Source organism: Drosophila rhopaloa, unplaced genomic scaffold (assembly GCF_018152115.1).
Source record: "Drosophila rhopaloa isolate 14029-0021.01 unplaced genomic scaffold, ASM1815211v1 contig_203, whole genome shotgun sequence".
Lineage (NCBI taxonomy): Eukaryota > Metazoa > Arthropoda > Insecta > Diptera > Drosophilidae > Drosophila > Drosophila rhopaloa.
In genome coordinates, this window is record NW_025335088.1 from 197,026 (window position 1) to 217,301 (window position 20,276).

Sequence of the window (20,276 nt, forward strand, 5' to 3'; positions counted from 1 at the left end):
TCCCACTTACACGCTTCAACGAAAAAGTCACCGTTTGAGATAATGTTTGGCGTGAAGATGAACAATAAGCCAACTGATCGTATTATTCAGCTTTTAGAGGAAGAGATGTATTTAAGCTTTGACGAGCAACGGCAGCAACTTAGAGTAGATGCAAAGATTGAGATTCAACGTGCACAGGAGTCATACAAGAAGCACTTTGACCAAAAGCGGAAACCGGAGGTCAACTATCAAGTTGGAGATTTAGTCGCTATACGCCGGACACAGTTTGTTGCAGGAAAAAAGCTCGCTGGAGAATATTTGGGACCGTATGAAATAACAAGAGTCAAGAGAAATGGCAGATATGAGGTTCGGAAGGCAGCGGATGTAGAAGGTCCATCTAACACTTCCACCAGCTGTGATCACATGAAGTTGTGGCGTTACGTGAAGGACAATGAGGATGCTTGGTCATCCGGGACAGATGAGTAATCAGGAATGGCCGAATGTAAGACTGTGTAGGCGAAATAGAGAATAGTAACAGCAGAATAACAGTAGGAACAGCAGTAGTAGTAGTAACAGCAGGAACAGCAGAACAGCAGAAGAACAGCAGAACAGCAGCAGAACAGCAGAAGAACAGCAGAACAGCAGCAGAACAGCAGCAGAACAGCAGAAGAACAGGAGATTAACAGGAGGCATTCAGCGGAGACGACAGCAGCAGAACGGAAGCAGAAAAACGAGGCAGAATAAGCAGAATAGAGAAACTACGCAGTTATCTTGTATTTTTCCACCATATACTTATAATCTATACCTAATATTAATAATAAAACCGAGGTGACTTAATAACCCACCTTACATAAATAACATTCATTTAACTTCACAATTCCCTAACCTGGGTACCACAGGGACGATTACATCACACATGAATAAATAGTTATAAGTATAAATAAATAAATAAATAATAAATATATATAGGGTTACATGAGTATGTTAATTTATGTAGAAGTAGATTTGTAGTTTGTAGTGGGTGGTTATTGTTGATTATTTCGTGGTTTTATTAACTTTAAAACTAAACTTAAAATAAAAAAACCTGGCACCACCCAGATGTGGGCGGCGATAATCAAATTCCCAATAGTTTTCTCCCAGTTTAATTCCTTTCCTCGCAGACTCCCAGATTTCGAATTTGGCGCCGGAAGTTTGGAATTTTGTTCCCAGAGACACGACTACTTTTTCTCAGCTTCTAGATGGTTCTGATTTGCCCTTTAGTTGCCCTTCTTGTAAGTCGGCTCAATTGCTTTTTCGAGAGAGAGTTTTCCGAAATTTAAAACTATCTTGAGCCCACTATTCTACTAGTTCCGCCACGAACCAGCACGACTCCGGAACTAGTTCTCCATTCCCAGGCCATCCCTAGTATCGGCATCTGTTGCTCCTCTCTAACCCAGGTACGCGGTCGTTTGGTATGTTTTGATTTTATATAGGTTTATTTTCTTTATTTTTGGCAGACCATAACAGATGTCAGTGTTAATCCTCGAGAATATGCCAATTGGGCCTCTCCGCCTTAGCACCATGGCAAAATGGTCAAACAGTAGCATCGCGTGCAACTCCGCAAAGGAGGCGGCAGCATCTTCTTTTATTCCGTGAGTCAAATACTATTTAGCAATAGTTTCTGCTTTTTAAGAGGCTGTGATGGTCAGCTTTGTTTGTGTACGGCTTAAGTCATATACATATGTAGTTTTGAGAGTCACTTTGTTTGTCTTATCTTATCTCTAAAACAAAAGCTCAAAAGATAAAGCCACGCTTGTGTAAAAGAACTTTGGTTAGCTGATTTATCTTAGTCAGCAATACTATCTGTTTTTTTTTTTTGGAAGTAAGCTTATCCTACGCCCACGCGGTTTATGGAAAACTTTTAAGCATGTGCATTTAGTTGGTCAGAGTCTCTCAAATAAATCAGATCGTTCTTGGAGTAAATAAAATCGTACACTTAAAACACGTGATAATTTTTGCACATGCCAAATAAATATAAAAAGGCAATTTTATTCAAAGTGCGTTACAAAAATATTAAGTGCATAATAGAAAGCCGATCAAGAGACGTAGGAAGAACCTAACTTGGCAAAACATATATATATGTGCAGGTAAAATTTGTCACGAAAAATATCAATACATGTGACTGAAATAAAACATAAAGTTTCAGGATTTGTGGTTGGATTTAAATCCACCAATTAATGAAACTGCACCTTCTGACGAAGCACCACAAAATAATTTAGCTGCTAAGCTGGCCAAGCGACGTTCAACCTGATCAACTAAAAAATTCACAGCAGCGCAGCGTAAAGGAAATAACTTGGATGAGAATTAAAACTATATATACTGGACGAATAAACAACGAAAAGAGCATGCTACCACAGATATTTTTTAATTAATAATTTTTTTTATATTTATATAACCTAACCTTAACCATCAAAGTTACAGCAACTCAGCTACAGGCCTGCATGCACACGTGGATTTAAAAAGGTAACAAGTAAAAACAAAACAAAAAAAAAATAAATAAAATTTAATAAGATTATTATGCATATATTTATATATAAGAAATTTAAAAAAAAACAAAAAAAAAATTAATGGTAGTCAAGTAAAAAAATGAAAAGTCAATTTCTATAGTTTTATAGTTTTGTTCAATGGAAAATTATATATAATCAAATTAATTATTTAAACACTATTTAACCTTTCAATAAATTAAGAATACATATATTAGGATAAGCCTTCTCTCAAGAAATTAAAAATTAAGTATTTGTTAATAATTAGAAAAGAGATAAGATATTGAAATGAACGTGATTATTTTTATATACATATTTATTGCTATTAAGAACAAGAATTATATTTGAATGTTAACATGGAATTGAAACTGAACTAATTTAATATAATGGGGTACTAAAAGAAAAACAAACACACATCAAATCACTTAAGGGTTAACACACCAAATTCAAAGCATTGCAAAGCATTTCTCAAGCGTGAGTATGACCTCGATAGTTGGATCTTCAGACTTGATGACAACTTTAAAAATGAAAGGAAACAAGGACTGCGGACCTGCTGTTGATGGCCGCGGAATATACCCTACCTTCCTTGAGCTGCTGTATCTTTTAAGCAACTCCCCGACACTGGCTACTGGGTCTATTATGCGTCACCTCACCCCATTGTTAACACTCTACTCGCTCATTTTCTTTTCCACTTTAATTCACAAAATGCTTATAAATAACATTCATTTAACTTCACAATTCCCTAACCTGGGTACCACAGGGACGATTACATCACACATGAATAAATAGTTATAAGTATAAATAAATAAATAAATAATAAATATATATAGGGTTACATGAGTATGTTAATTTATGTAGAAGTAGATTTGTAGTTTGTAGTGGGTGGTTATTGTTGATTATTTCGTGGTTTTATTAACTTTAAAACTAAACTTAAAATAAAAAAAACCTGGCACCACCCAGATGTGGGCGGCGATAATCAAATTTCCAATAGTTTTCTCGCAGTTTAATTCCTTTCCTCGCAGACTCCCAGATTTCGAATTTGGCGCCGGAAGTTTGGAATTTTGTTCCCAGAGACACGACTACTTTTTCTCAGCTTCTAGATGGTTCTCATTTGCCCTTTAGTTGCCCTTCTTGTAAGTCGGCTCAATTGCTTTTTCGAGAGAGAGTTTTCCGAAATTTAAAACTATCTTGAGCCCACTATTCTACTAGTTCCGCCACGAACCAGCACGACTCCGGAACTAGTTCTCCATTCCCAGGCCATCCCTAGTATCGGCATCTGTTGCTCCTCTCTAACCCAGGTACGCGGTCGTTTGGTATGTTTTGATTTTATATAGGTTTATTTTCTTTATTTTTGGCAGACCATAACAGATGTCAGTGTTAATCCTCGAGAATATGCCAATTGGGCCTCTCCGCCTTAGCACCATGGCAAAATGGTCAAACAGTAGCATCGCGTGCAACTCCGCAAAGGAGGCGGCAGCATCTTCTTTTATTCCGTGAGTCAAATACTATTTAGCAATAGTTTCTGCTTTTTAAGAGGCTGTGATGGTCAGCTTTGTTTGTGTACGGCTTAAGTCATATACATATGTAGTTTTGAGAGTCACTTTGTTTGTCTTATCTTATCTCTAAAACAAAAGCTCAAAAGATAAAGCCACGCTTGTGTAAAAGAACTTTGGTTAGCTGATTTATCTTAGTCAGCAATACTATCTGTTTTTTTTTTGGAAGTAAGCTTATCCTACGCCCACGCGGTTTATGGAAAACTTTTAAGCATGTGCATTTAGTTGGTCAGAGTCTCTCAAATAAATCAGATCGTTCTTGGAGTAAATAAAATCGTACACTTAAAACACGTGATAATTTTTGCACATGCCAAATAAATATAAAAAGGCAATTTTATTCAAAGTGCGTTACAAAAATATTAAGTGCATAATAGAAAGCCGATCAAGAGACGTAGGAAGAACCTAACTTGGCAAAACATATATATATGTGCAGGTAAAATTTGTCACGAAAAATATCAATACATGTGACTGAAATAAAACATAAAGTTTCAGGATTTGTGGTTGGATTTAAATCCACCAATTAATGAAACTGCACCTTCTGACGAAGCACCACAAAATAATTTAGCTGCTAAGCTGGCCAAGCGACGTTCAACCTGATCAACTAAAAAATTCACAGCAGCGCAGCGTAAAGGAAATAACTTGGATGAGAATTAAAACTATATATACTGGACGAATAAACAACGAAAAGAGCATGCTACCACAGATATTTTTTAATAAATAATTTTTTTTATATTTATATAACCTAACCTTAACCATCAAAGTTACAGCCACTCAGCTACAGGCCTGCATGCACACGTGGATTTAAAAAGGTAACAAGTAAAAACAAAAAAAAAAAAAAAATAAATAAAATTTAATAAGATTATTATGCATATATTTATATATAAGAAATTTAAAAAAAACAAAAAAAAAATTAATGGTAGTCAAGTAAAAAAATGAAAAGTCAATTTCTATAGTTTTATAGTTTTGTTCAATGGAAAATTATATATAATCAAATTAATTATTTAAACACTATTTAACCTTTCAATAAATTAAGAATACATATATTAGGATAAGCCTTCTCTCAAGAAATTAAAAATGAAGTATTTGTTAATAATTAGAAAAGAGATAAGATATTGAAATGAACGTGATTATTTTTATATACATATTTATTGCTATTAAGAACAAGAATTATATTTGAATGTTAACATGGAATTGAAACTGAACTAATTTAATATAATGGGGTACTAAAAGAAAAACAAACACACATCAAATCACTTAAGGGTTAACACACCAAATTCAAAGCATTGCAAAGCATTTCTCAAGCGTGAGTATGACCTCGATAGTTGGATCTTCAGACTTGATGACAACTTTAAAAATGAAAGGAAACAAGGACTGCGGACCTGCTGTTGATGGCCGCGGAATATACCCTACCTTCCTTGAGCTGCTGTATCTTTTAAGCAACTCCCCGACACTGGCTACTGGGTCTATTATGCGTCACCTCACCCCATTGTTAACACTCTACTCGCTCATTTTCTTTTCCACTTTAATTCACAAAATGCTTATAAATAACATTCATTTAACTTCACAATTCCCTAACCTGGGTACCACAGGGACGATTACATCACACATGAATAAATAGTTATAAGTATAAATAAATAAATAAATAATAAATATATATAGGGTTACATGAGTATGTTAATTTATGTAGAAGTAGATTTGTAGTTTGTAGTGGGTGGTTATTGTTGATTATTTCGTGGTTTTATTAACTTTAAAACTAAACTTAAAATAAAAAAAACCTGGCACCACCCAGATGTGGGCGGCGATAATCAAATTTCCAATAGTTTTCTCGCAGTTTAATTCCTTTCCTCGCAGACTCCCAGATTTCGAATTTGGCGCCGGAAGTTTGGAATTTTGTTCCCAGAGACACGACTACTTTTTCTCAGCTTCTAGATGGTTCTCATTTGCCCTTTAGTTGCCCTTCTTGTAAGTCGGCTCAATTGCTTTTTCGAGAGAGAGTTTTCCGAAATTTAAAACTATCTTGAGCCCACTATTCTACTAGTTCCGCCACGAACCAGCACGACTCCGGAACTAGTTCTCCATTCCCAGGCCATCCCTAGTATCGGCATCTGTTGCTCCTCTCTAACCCAGGTACGCGGTCGTTTGGTATGTTTTGATTTTATATAGGTTTATTTTCTTTATTTTTGGCAGACCATAACAGATGTCAGTGTTAATCCTCGAGAATATGCCAATTGGGCCTCTCCGCCTTAGCACCATGGCAAAATGGTCAAACAGTAGCATCGCGTGCAACTCCGCAAAGGAGGCGGCAGCATCTTCTTTTATTCCGTGAGTCAAATACTATTTAGCAATAGTTTCTGCTTTTTAAGAGGCTGTGATGGTCAGCTTTGTTTGTGTACGGCTTAAGTCATATACATATGTAGTTTTGAGAGTCACTTTGTTTGTCTTATCTTATCTCTAAAACAAAAGCTCAAAAGATAAAGCCACGCTTGTGTAAAAGAACTTTGGTTAGCTGATTTATCTTAGTCAGCAATACTATCTGTTTTTTTTTTTTGGAAGTAAGCTTATCCTACGCCCACGCGGTTTATGGAAAACTTTTAAGCATGTGCATTTAGTTGGTCAGAGTCTCTCAAATAAATCAGATCGTTCTTGGAGTAAATAAAATCGTACACTTAAAACACGTGATAATTTTTGCACATGCCAAATAAATATAAAAAGGCAATTTTATTCAAAGTGCGTTACAAAAATATTAAGTGCATAATAGAAAGCCGATCAAGAGACGTAGGAAGAACCTAACAAAACATATATATATGTGCAGGTAAAATTTGTCACGAAAAATATCAATACATGTGACTGAAATAAAACATAAAGTTTCAGGATTTGTGGTTGGATTTAAATCCACCAATTAATGAAACTGCACCTTCTGACGAAGCACCACAAAATAATTTAGCTGCTAAGCTGGCCAAGCGACGTTCAACCTGATCAACTAAAAAATTCACAGCAGCGCAGCGTAAAGGAAATAACTTGGATGAGAATTAAAACTATATATACTGGACGAATAAACAACGAAAAGAGCATGCTACCACAGATATTTTTTAATAAATAATTTTTTTTATATTTATATAACCTAACCTTAACCATCAAAGTTACAGCCACTCAGCTACAGGCCTGCATGCACACGTGGATTTAAAAAGGTAACAAGTAAAAACAAAACAAAAAAAAAAATAAATAAAATTTAATAAGATTATTATGCATATATTTATATATAAGAAATTTAAAAAAAACAAAAAAAAAATTAATGGTAGTCAAGTAAAAAAATGAAAAGTCAATTTCTATAGTTTTATAGTTTTGTTCAATGGAAAATTATATATAATCAAATTAATTATTTAAACACTATTTAACCTTTCAATAAATTAAGAATACATATATTAGGATAAGCCTTCTCTCAAGAAATTAAAAATGAAGTATTTGTTAATAATTAGAAAAGAGATAAGATATTGAAATGAACGTGATTATTTTTATATACATATTTATTGCTATTAAGAACAAGAATTATATTTGAATGTTAACATGGAATTGAAACTGAACTAATTTAATATAATGGGGTACTAAAAGAAAAACAAACACACATCAAATCACTTAAGGGTTAACACACCAAATTCAAAGCATTGCAAAGTGTTAACAAGGTTGGGCGGGTAATATAGAGCACTTACACCAAGCTCATAAAAAAAAAAAAAATAAAACAATACGCATAAACTTAACTAAAATTGTAACATCTGGCTAGGTTAGCACATTCTCTTGTAATTTCGTTAGCTAGTTTTGATAAAAGATCCCCCCCCCAATCCGACGAAGTCCTAGCCGAAAACGTCCCAGTGCTAACCGCTCTTAAATCAAAATCTAGTTAAAAGGCAACTCCTGTTGCCACGAGAATCATTACAAAAGTGGCGCCCAAAGTGTAGGCAAAGAACAAACAAAGGCATTAAAATTAATAAAGAAAATTTTTGAATTTAACACCAACATCCGTTAAGCCTTATTCGTTCGAAGCTATGTCTAAGCAATTAAAATCATTGTTGGAGAAACCTCTGGAATACAGCTGATGAAGTGGTACAATACTGTGCATAGTCGTCCGAAGTATGCGAAAACAATTGTTATATGAGCTAAAATAAGAATTTTGTGATAGGAATGTAACATTGCCTGTGGATTTCTTTAAGGTTATTATGCTAGTCATTAACTTTACTGCCCAGAACAATTTTCCTTTTGCATTGACGTACCGTCCTTATTAAAGACAAAATATTTAAATAATTGTGGGAAAAGTTAAATTTTTGCGTATATAAAAAAAAAAAATGATGTGTTTTGTTTTTTTATTAGTACCCCTGAAAGAAAGAAACTTTTGAGAATTCGTCACTGTGAGTGAAATAAATTAGAGCAAAATGTCAGTGAGACACAGTTTAGATCGGCCAAGTATGCCAAACAATGAAAGTAGTTGTGAAATATGTTCTCAGCCAATGACGCAATTAGGTATGAGATTAATTACTAGATGTATGCATACTTTTCACAGATTGTGTATATTGAATTGGCTTGATAGTTCTCGTATATGCCCGGTTTGTAACCATAACGTAACAAGAAATAGTCTTATGGAAGTCGTTCCAAGAGAAGGTTTAGAGCAAAACAGGGAAACCGATTCCAACGGAAGATTGTTATTATCGAGCGGACAAAAGAAGAAAAAGAAAAGAGTACCCGAGTCAGAGGTAACAGCCGCTAATAACGACCAAGTTACACCTAGAGACGAAAATATAGAAAATTCTTATAATTCTGAGGATAATAGGCATTCGAATTCAGTAGAGCAAAGAATAGTAAAGCAGATAGAACGTCGAGTTAATTCGAGCTAATAATTAAGAAATTATATTAGAGTCCGTAACAAAATCTTTAACCAGAGTAAAGAAATTGGAATTGATGTTAGGAACAGACCTAAGCGAAACTCTTTACGATTGCGTAATTGTTTTAAAAAAAATTAAAGATAAATCGCAAAGATTGACGGTTAGTTTAGATGCAATGCTTAGCAAAGACAAAGATGTTAGACCATTTGTAGAAGTGAGAATTTTTGGTAAAATTTATGGCGGATTATTAGATTCCGGTGCATCTGTCTCGTGTTTAAGTGGACAAGCAGTCAAGGAAATTAATGAAATAAATGTTGTTTTACCAGTAATCGATTTGGATTCACCTTATTTTTGGTCTAACGATTACGTTTTGCAGAAAAATGTCATACTAGAGAATCAAAATCGTTTACCAGATCTCAAAGTTGTGGATCAGTATATATATCGTAGAAATCAGTTTTATAGAGACGACGTATGCGAGTCAAACTGCTGGAAGCTATGGGTACCATCCGAGTTGACTAAATCAGTTATAGAGAACGCTCACTCACCACCTCATAATGCTCATGGAGGTATAGGAAAAACCTTAGAGAGACTTCGCAGAAATTTCTATTGACCAAGCATGGCGATAGAAGTGAAAAACTTTATTGCGCGGTGTAATGTTTGTAAACAATCAAAAGCCCCAAATATCACACTGAAACCACCTATGGGAAACCCAGCAATAAGTGAAAGGCCATTTCAACGCCTTTATATGGATTTTATTGGACCTTATCCTAGGTCAAAGAGAGGAAATATAGGAGTGTTTATTGTGTTAGATCACCTAACTAAGTTTCATTTCCTTAAACCTTTGCGAAAATTTACAGCAGATCTCGTTGTAGACTTTTTGAGTACCAATATTTTTCATGTATTTGGTGTTCCAGAATGCATTGTGACGGATAATGGAAGTCAATTTAAATCCTCACTGTTTAAGTCATTTCTTGGAAGGCATGGGATAAAACATTTTCTAACAGCTATTTATAGTCCCCAATCAAACGCATCTGAACGCCTCAATAGATCCATAATATCAGGCATTCGATCTTATCTTGGTGCAGATCAACGGTTATGGGATGAGAAAATCAGCAACATTTCAGCAGCATTACGCTCTGCTTATCATTCAGTAATCGGATGCTCACCATACTTTGCACTTTTTGGAAACAATATGGTTTCGCATGCGAAAGATTATGACCTGTTAAGAAAATTAGAAAGTCTTAAAATAGGTGAAAGAATTTTAGATTAAGACAAGCTACAAGTTATACGGGAAACCATAATGGCAAATATCAGCAAGGCATATATATCTAATAAAAGGGTATATGATCTTCGTACCAGGTTTGTGACATATGAACTAGGAGAACAAGTTTATAGGCGAAATTTGGCTCTGAGTAATAAATTAAAAAAATTCAATGCAAAGCTTGCTCCAAAGTTTTTAAAAGCAAAAATTGTTCGCAAACACGGTAACCATTGTTACGAATTAGAAGAGAATGGTAAAGTAATTGGAAAATTTCACGCAAAAGATCTTCAAAAGTGTATGACTTAATGAATCTGACCGATTTTTCAGCTTCTTTTATCACTGTAAAAGCTAATAAAATAATCTGTGTTGTGATGGTCAGCTTTGTTTGTGTACGGCTTAAGTCATATACATATGTAGTTTTGAGAGTCACTTTGTTTGTCTTATCTTATCTCTAAAACAAAAGCTCAAAAGATAAAGCCACGCTTGTGTAAAAGAACTTTGGTTAGCTGATTTATCTTAGTCAGCAATACTATCTGTTTTTTTTTTTGGAAGTAAGCTTATCCTACGCCCACGCGGTTTATGGAAAACTTTTAAGCATGTGCATTTAGTTGGTCAGAGTCTCTCAAATAAATCAGATCGTTCTTGGAGTAAATAAAATCGTACACTTAAAACACGTGATAATTTTTGCACATGCCAAATAAATATAAAAAGGCAATTTTATTCAAAGTGCGTTATAAAAATATTAAGTGCATAATAGAAAACCGATCAAGAGACGTAGGAAGAACCTAACTTGGCAAACATATATATGTGCAGGTAAAATTTGTCACGAAAAATATCAATACATGTGACTGAAATAAAACATAAAGTTTCAGGATTTGTGGTTGGATTTAAATCCACCAATTAATGAAACTGCACCTTCTGACGAAGCACCACAAAATAATTTAGCTGCTAAGCTGGCCAAGCGACGTTCAACCTGATCAACTAAAAAATTCACAGCAGCGCAGCGTAAAGGAAATAACTTGGATGAGAATTAAAACTATATATACTGGACGAATAAACAACGAAAAGAGCATGCTACCACAGATATTTTTTAATTAATAATTTTTTTTATATTTATATAACCTAACCTTAACCATCAAAGTTACAGCCAATCAGCTACAGGCCTGCATGCACACGTGGATTTAAAAAGGTAACAAGTAAAAACAAAACAAAAAAAAAAATAAATAAAATTTAATAAGATTATTATGCATATATTTATATATAAGAAATTTAAAAAAAACAAAAAAAAAAATTAATGGTAGTCAAGTAAAAAAATGAAAAGTCAATTTCTATAGTTTTATAGTTTTGTTCAATGGAAAATTATATATAATCAAATTAATTATTTAAACACTATTTAACCTTTCAATAAATTAAGAATACATATATTAGGATAAGCCTTCTCTCAAGAAATTAAAAATGAAGTATTTGTTAATAATTAGAAAAGAGATAAGATATTGAAATGAACGTGATTATTTTTATATACATATTTATTGCTATTAAGAACAAGAATTATATTTGAATGTTAACATGGAATTGAAACTGAACTAATTTAATATAATGGGGTACTAAAAGAAAAACAAACACACATCAAATCACTTAAGGGTTAACACACCAAATTCAAAGCATTGCAAAGTGTTAACAAGGTTGGGCGGGTAATATAGAGCACTTACACCATGCTCATAAAAAAAAAAAAAAATAAAACAATACGCATAAACATAACTAAAATTGTAACATCTGGCTAGGTTAGCACATTCTCTTGTAATTTCGTTAGCTAGTTTTGATAAAAGATCCCCCCCCCAATCCGACGAAGTCCTAGCCGAAAACGTCCCAGTGCTAACCGCTCTTAAATCAAAATCTAGTTAAAAGGCAACTCCTGTTGCCATGAGAATCATTACAAGGCATGATTCTAATTTGTCCCTTTGTTTTTCAGGACAGAAGCCATCGCTGTCATCGCCAGCCAAGGACCCTATGGATCACTTGCAGGAGGAACCACCCTGGCGGATTGGAAGGAACCCGCTGTATCCAACTGTGCAGTTTGCATCGTGTGTATGTAGCAGGTGTGCGGCTAGCTCCGCATCCTCTCCGCCCTCAGAGAGGGCAGAGCTCCTGTCAGGCTCCCCGTCCGACTGGTCAGCATCGCAACCGGATGCCAGCATTCTGCATCTCCAGCAGGCTCCGTCCCTTGCATAGTTCTTGGGATATAGTTCGGTATTGACAAATGAAAACCATCGCAATTTCCTTTAATAGAAATCCTTATCGAGAATTAACGTTGACTCTGTTGAGCACCTTGGCCAGCTGTTCTAAAGTCATCCGTTAGATGGCGCTAGTGTATTTCGCCATCTACCAGGGCCATGAAAGGCGGAAATGTAAGCGCTAGCCAGGCTTAAGCGTTTAATGAGTTTTTGGGCGTTAGAGTGTGCGTAGCAAACTTTTATTAGGCCAATCGATAGGTATTGACGAAACAAATACATATCAATTAAAATTTTCATAATCGCATCAAAACTGTGGCCACAGCTTGTGGCTTGTGGGCGTCAGAGGGGTCGTCGGTAGGCAGGCACCATCCGCTCGCAGAACAACAACTAAAGCTGATTTGGTTTGAAGATTTCTGAACCACTTAAAAGCGGTCGGTGTTTTAAGTGTCACCGACTGCGATAAGCCCTGTTCCTATCTCAGTAGATTGATTTCTATTAATTGGAATACATACATATATGTATATGGAAAACATTTTACTGCTACTACGGATATGAATTTGTAAACCAAAATGAAATTTATGCTGAAATATTCAAAAATATACTATAACATATAATATTCTTATTTTTATCAATAACCCAATAGTGAATACGCTTATATTGTTAGGGTACCAAGTCTAAAAAGTAGCAAAAGACAAAATATTCTTGCTGCATCGAAATGGAATGATCGCACACATGCACCCCAGTATGAGAATGCATGAACACGCATACATACAAAGCCCAATTCAAGCGCAGGGCAACCTTCTTCAAAATACGCGTCTCTGCAACTGAACGACCGAACTCGTGCAATGAGCGCGCGAGCGTCAAAATGAGAATAAGAATGAGAGCGAAAAAACCCGAAGGGACACGAACTGTCCGGGGCCTGTCGCTACCAGCTGTGGGGCCTGCCGTAAAAATATTTTTGTGTCCATTTTCGTTGTATGAAATGACCAGTCTATATGTTGTATGGTTAGTGCTTTTACTTAAAATCTTCCTTATTTTAAGTTTGTCTTTCAATATATCTAAATATCTCAGTGCTTATTCGATGCGCTCTCTACACCAATTCTCCAGAAGAGGATATTTAGGAAATCTGAGTTGGATTAAAAGTTTTGTGGTGTCAAAGGAAGCACGGGCAAATTATGCATACTTAAAAACATTTAAAAAATTTTTATAATGAAGGGGCTCAAAAAACCTGTTTCCAAAAAGAAAAAACGGAGTTGTAAATACAACAACAGTGAAGATTTTTTAATTGCTGAATTTTATATTATAAAGATTTTTTTTTACTTACATGCGGATCTCCAGTTTCAGGCTTCTCGCTGGTTAAAGATGGTGATGGTGACAATGGTCGTGGAAGAGAGTTGGCCCTTGAGGATCCGATACTTTGGTTTAATGTTTCTTGCGAAATACCACTATACAATAAAAATATATTTTTAGTCCATCGCAGGCTTTGAAAATATATAACTATTATCTACATATATAAATATATTAAACTCTCTAATATCTATAATCTTTGTTTTTATTAATAAGGCCATATAAATAAAATCACCCTGAAACTGAGAACATTTTTCTTATTTAAAGAAAAATATAGCCTAAATAGAAATTTATTTTTTGAACTGTTGAAAGCAAATAAAACAAGAAAGAAAGAATACTTCGGCAAGCCGAAGTTTATTTACCCTTGCTGTTATTACATTAACAATGAAGCTATGTCGATTTCACCCGCTTGAAACTTTCTGCTTGAAACTTTCCCAAGAGTAGTCTTTCTATTGCAGGTAGTATATACATAAGTCGGAACAGGAACAATCGAAAAAAATTTCTTTGGGATTTTTTAATATTTAAATACTATTTCATATAGCTTCCACAGAAAAATCAAAAAAATAAAGCAAATTGATAATAAAAATGGTTTTCTATTTATCAAAATGTTACTTTAAGATTTAGTAATTATTTACTATATCAGAATTATTCTTTTAGTTTTGTCAAAATCGAATAACAATATCAAATGGCTGCCATAGAAACGATGGAAAAATGCAGCGCAAAATCGACACAGCTTCATTTTTTTTAGTAATATAGGCATAGAAGTCGTAATTTAAGCGTTTTTTACTATCAGCAAGGGTATATATTAGCTTCGGCTTGCCAAAGTTTGATTTCTTTCTTGTTTCTTGTTTTTTCGTCCATGTAATCTTTCCCTACGGCTAAACAGTCGGTGGGCTACATCAAAATCTGTATAAAAGCAGTCTCATATTTTATATAAATTTCGTGCTAGGTTTTTTAAATGTATTAATTAGTCTTTCCGTTACATCTTATGATATAGTATTTACAGAAATCTGGTTTAGGCCAGAGATTCTAAGCCTCGAAGTGTGTGCTTAAAAGTAGTTTTTAAACAGACGTCATTTACACTGACTTTATTAAAGCGTTTGACTCTGTAAATCCCTTACTTCTTGTTCGGAAACTCGACTTGTTAGGGTTTCCGGATCTTCTTAAATGGATATTAAGTTATCTGAGTGGCAGGACGAGTCCTCTTTAAAAATTCTCTTTCTAAAGTCCGTCCCATAAGTGAGCTATCCTGGTCCGTTTCTTTTTACTTTACTTTTATTTTATTTATTAACGACCTTCCCACAGTTATAAGTAATTCTTGTGTATTTTTACGTGCCTGGGTTAAAGCGAGGTAAGATAAAAACAGAAAATTAAACAGAATTTGCGGGGAGCATGTTTCGAAACACAACAGTTGACCAATGCAGTAACCAGCAACCAAAGTGTCGAACTAAGCAATTCTCAAGAACACTCATAAGGCACTAGGGCACAAGCAATGAATACAAAACCTAATTGGAGATGCAGTAAATTCGCGCACCTTTTCGTTTATTTATGTTCATTTGCATTAATTTGTCATAAGTTAGTTTTCATAACAGAAAATAATAAGTAAATTTATACAACCAAAAATAGTAGGGTTATCAAGTACACACACTTTCAATTCTTCAAAATACGTGGTTTGGAGCACAACATTCCGTTTCTTAAGTCATTATTTATTACTGTTATATTTATATATTTGAGCAAAACATTTAAAGAAATTTTTTAACAAAAACACATTTTCTTTCCGTAATGTAAATTATTTATGTAAAAAAAAAATAAAATTATTTTGAATCAACCATACTCTAACTCTCCATTCTATGTGATCTAATTTAATCGATATTTATATTTATACCCGTTACTCGTAGAGTAAAAGAGTATATTGTATTCGTGCAAAAGTATGTAACAGCTAGAAGGAAGCGTTTCCGACCCTATAAAGTATATATATTCTTGATCAGGGTCACTAGCCGAGCCGATATAGCCATGTCCGTCTGTCCGTCTGTCTGTCCGTCTGTCTGTCTGTCTGTCCGTATGAACGCTGAGATCTCGGAAACTATAAAAGCTAGAAGATTGGCATTTTGCATGCAGATTCTAGGAGTTCCTACGCAGCGCAAGTTGGTTTCAAAAAGGTGCCACGCCCCCTTTAACGCCCACAATCGCTTATATACGATTTTAAAATTTAAATATTTCGGAAAAGTAAAAATGCAGTTTTATTGTGTTTATCAATACCTATCGAAATGTAGAAGAAATTTTTCAAATCAGACCATTCGTTAAAAGTTATGCGTGATCAAAGTTTCTATCTCCATCTCCGTCGCACTCCCTTTACCTGAGTAACGGGTATCTGATAGTCGGGGCACCCGACTATAGCGTTCTCTCTTGTTAAAATCAATCTTGATCAACTCCTTTCGCATATCTTTCTTCGGGGCCTATAAATTAGGGCCGTAATCATTAAAATTTCTCGGGGTGTCTCACGAAGTGCCATGAAATTAGCCAAACACAGCATACTCGTATCCAGACTGTGTGTGATCTCGAAGTGAACAGCCCTTTTCTTTACGTCTTCCAACACTTAATATTTATTTCTGGCTTATTCGAATTTAAGGATACAAATATGGGTAAGTACCAGGTGCGATTTTCCTCCCTCTCTATCTCCTCGTCAGACAGCTGCATTCTAGACGATTTAAAGCAGTAGTGCGACTCTCAAGAAACTCAAGAAAGTTAATTTTCGATTTGCCTGTTCTTCTATTCTAGGCTTTGAACACTTATCTTATCATATAGGATTTGAACGCTTATCTTAGCTCGAGAGAAGTTTTTAACACGAAATTAAATCGATGTTGAATTGCTCATTAACATCGTGAAGTTCCTGCCATATACAATTGCAATGGTGCACAGTTACGTGACACTTTGAGTTTGCCAATCCCAAGATGGTCCATCCTAACATGCATTTTGACGCCATGGGCTAAGTCCACTTAGCTTCGCAGATCTGGCGGTGGACTGCAATTATCCAATTGTTTGTTCCAATCAACAATAATAGCTGCATTAATGGTACATTTTGTAGCAGGATCGCCTGTTACGTTACTATTTATAGTTGCAAATGCACATGTATAATAAATATAATAACAAGTATATTTCTAAGTTAAGTATAAGGCCAACGATCACTGTTATAATTATGTATAACATATGTATGCAGATGTTATAAGTATGTAGGTATATCGATATGTCATCGAGTCAGTCGTCATCAAGTCAGTCGTCGTTTTACAAGCGTAGAGTGTGGACACAAAAAATAAAGACATATTGAAAATTAATATATCCAAAGTGTATTTTTAATAATAACATAACTCGGACCCCTACAAATTCAGAAGTGGGCGTAACCAGAATGAATAACAATTCGGAGTTAAACTCAGTGTCAGTAGTGCAGTTAAAGAGATGGTTAGAAGTGCTAAATATGCCAACAACGGGCACTAAAGACGGATTAATTCTGAGATTGAACACAATGAGCAATACGGATGAATTTGCACATGACATTCAAAAAGAAATGCACAATTTTGTGGCTGCTTCGAAGTCGGCAAAAACCGGCCAACAGCAAGAAGAACAGTTATTGTTGGGACTGTATGGCAAAGGAGACGACGCAAATAATCAAGCCGAAAACCTAACGGATTCTTTCAACGAAGACGAAGAAAGGGAGAACCAGCAAGAGAACGAGCAACTGCACGTCGAGGTGCGCAAGACAGAAAGAGACGTCGATATTGTCAGTGAATTGCGCCAGCTAATGCAAAGCGTCGAACTACATTTATTGACACCAAAGCAAACACGCAACTCGACTATTCAAGGCCATGTAGAAGTAGAAGAAATGATGCAGAGCCGTAATAATCAGAACCGAATGGCCAACGAAAACGGACAAGGCGAAAATATCAACGGCGAAATGTCTTGGAGGATGGCGGTGGAAGCTTTGAGTGTATACGACGGACAGACCTGTGCTCGCATGTGGATAGCGCAAATGAAAAATATTTCCAATATTTATGGAATTACTGGAACTCAAATGCGCATGCTTTTCGTAAGCAAGGTCAAAGGCAAAGTTAACACCTGGTTATACGAGAATCCAAGTCGGGCCTTGCAACCAATGGATGACCTATGCGACCAGATGATTTCGATGTTCGGTGAAACGCAGTCGAAGTTAGAAAAGCGCCGGATATTCGAGTCTCGTATCTGGCAATCTGATGAGAAGTTTGGAAAGTACCTAGATGAAAAGCTGATGCTAGCCCAGAACGTCAGTTTGGATCAAGAAGAACTACTAGATCGAATTATTGAGGGCATACCAAACGGAAATTTGCGCAACCAAGCGCGAATTCAATGTTTTCGGGATGTCGCACATATGAAACGAGCGTTTGCAGAGGTGTACTTACCGAAGAAGCGAACGAACGTACCCGAAAAAGAGACTGCGTCGGTGGATCGAGCTGTTGGCAACGAAATTCGGTGCCACAACTGTAATGCTAGAGGCCACTTCGCTAAAAATTGTCTGAAGCCGAAAAGACAGCCCGGATCATGTTTTGCTTGCGGAGAAATGGGACACTGGGTAGGACAATGTGCACAGAACAAAAGCAACAAGAGAGCTGACAACAATTATGTAAGACATGTTAAAATACATTTTGTACATTTTTCTAATAACCCAATAATTGTAGAATGCCTCATAGATTCGGGTAGTCCGATTTCTTTAATTAAAACTTGTATGGTACCCAGGAATATTGAAGTATTGCCGGAGGACAAGCGGTATTATGGTCTAAATAAAAGTTATTTGCAAACTAAAGGAAAAATATTATGTTACATTATCAAAAACTCTAATAAAGTATATTTTCATTTAATAATTGTGAACGAAGAATCTATGAGTCATAATGCTATTTTGGGAAGAGATTTCATGGAAGCGTGCAACATAAATTTAGACTTATGTAATTTAAAAACAAGAAAGGAAAGCTAACTTCGGGCGGAGCCGAAGTTGAAATACCCTTGCAGAATATTCTGCAAATTATATTCTCCAAAATTATTCATATGATGCATTCTTAATACTCATAAAAAATCCCAACTTCCTAACTTTAAAAACACCAAAGTTATGGCATTTCCAATCGTTCAGTTATGTATATGGCAGCTATAGCATATAGTCGGCCGATCCTTATGAAATTTGATATGTCGGATTGATTGGGCAAAAAATAAAACCCATAGAAAATTCCAACTTCCTAACTTAACAAACACTTAAGTTATGGCATTTCCGATCAATCAGTTATATGGCAGCTATAAGATATAGTCGACCGATCCTTATGAAATTTGGTAGGTCGGATTGATTGGCCAAATATAAAACCCATAGAAAATCCCAACTTCCTAACTTAACAAACAGCAGAGTTATGGCATTTCCGATCAATCAGTTATATGGCAGCTATAGGATATAGTCGGCCGATCCCGGCCGTTCCGACTTATATACTGCGTGCAAAGGAAAGAAGGGTGTGTGCAAAGTTTCAATTCGATATCTTTAAAACTGAGAGACTAGTTCGCGTAGAAACAGACAGACGGACAGACAGACGGACAGACAGACGGACAGACGGACAGACGGACATGGCTATATCAACTCAGGAGGTGATCCTGATCAAGAATATATATACTTTATAGGGTCGGAGATGTCTCCTTCACTGCGTTGCACACTTTTGACCAAAATTATAATACCCTCTGCAAGGGTATAATAATTACTGTTGAAGCGAAAAAAGAAGAAAATAGTTATGAAGATGAAAATTGTTATGTAAAAGCTGAAAATTCCTATGAAAAAGAAGAAAATAGTTGTGAAGGTGAAAATTGTTATGAAGAAAAAGAAGATTATGAAAAGAAAGAAGAAAAAGAATTTTATGAAGAAAAAGAAGATTGTGAAAAGGAAGAAGAAAAAGAATTTTATGAAGAGAAAGAAGAATATTACGAAAAGGAAGAAGAATGTTATGAAATGGAAGAAGAGGAAGAAAATTGTTATGAAGAATATGGTGTTAAGAAGGACGAAAATTTTTATGAAAATAATGAAAATTCTAGTAATGAATTGGAAAAAGAAGAAACATTTAACGAAGTTGAGAGGGAATTATTAAATATAAATATAGATGAGAATGCACATGAGTATAGAATAGATGAAAAAGTAGATTACAAGGTTCGATGTCAGTTTATTAAAATATTGGAGGATGAGTATATAAGTAAACCAAGACCAGAAAATCCCGAAGTAAAATGTGAAATTAAATTGACTTTAGAAAATTCCAAAACGTTTAGTTGTTCGCCAAGACGATTATCTTATATGGAAAAGGAAAAATTACAAGTATTGTTGGATGAATATTTGAAAAATAACATTATTAGACCAAGTGAATCAGAATACGGTTCACCTATAGTGCTGGTAAGAAAAAAATCAGGGGATCTAAGGTTATGCATAGATTATAGAAAATTGAATAAAGTAACAACGAAAGACAACT

The 20,276-nt window shown here is 35.1% G+C and overlaps 1 protein-coding gene across 6 annotated transcripts in view; it reads right to left on the reverse strand.

Moving 5' to 3' along the window:
- The window catches only part of LOC108053732 (calcium-dependent secretion activator), a 210,273-nt gene that overhangs the window by 131,504 nt on the left and 58,493 nt on the right, over nucleotides 1-20,276 (reverse strand). For all 6 annotated transcript variants that reach the window (XR_006417674.1, XM_044460648.1, XM_044460652.1 and 3 more), the window contains exon 3: nucleotides 13,742-13,862. Coding sequence is in view for 5 of the 6 variants with exons in the window: in XM_044460648.1 (XP_044316583.1) it covers nucleotides 13,742-13,862 (121 nt within the window). In the remaining variant the exon portion in view is untranslated. The remainder of the gene's footprint in view (nucleotides 1-13,741; nucleotides 13,863-20,276) is intronic.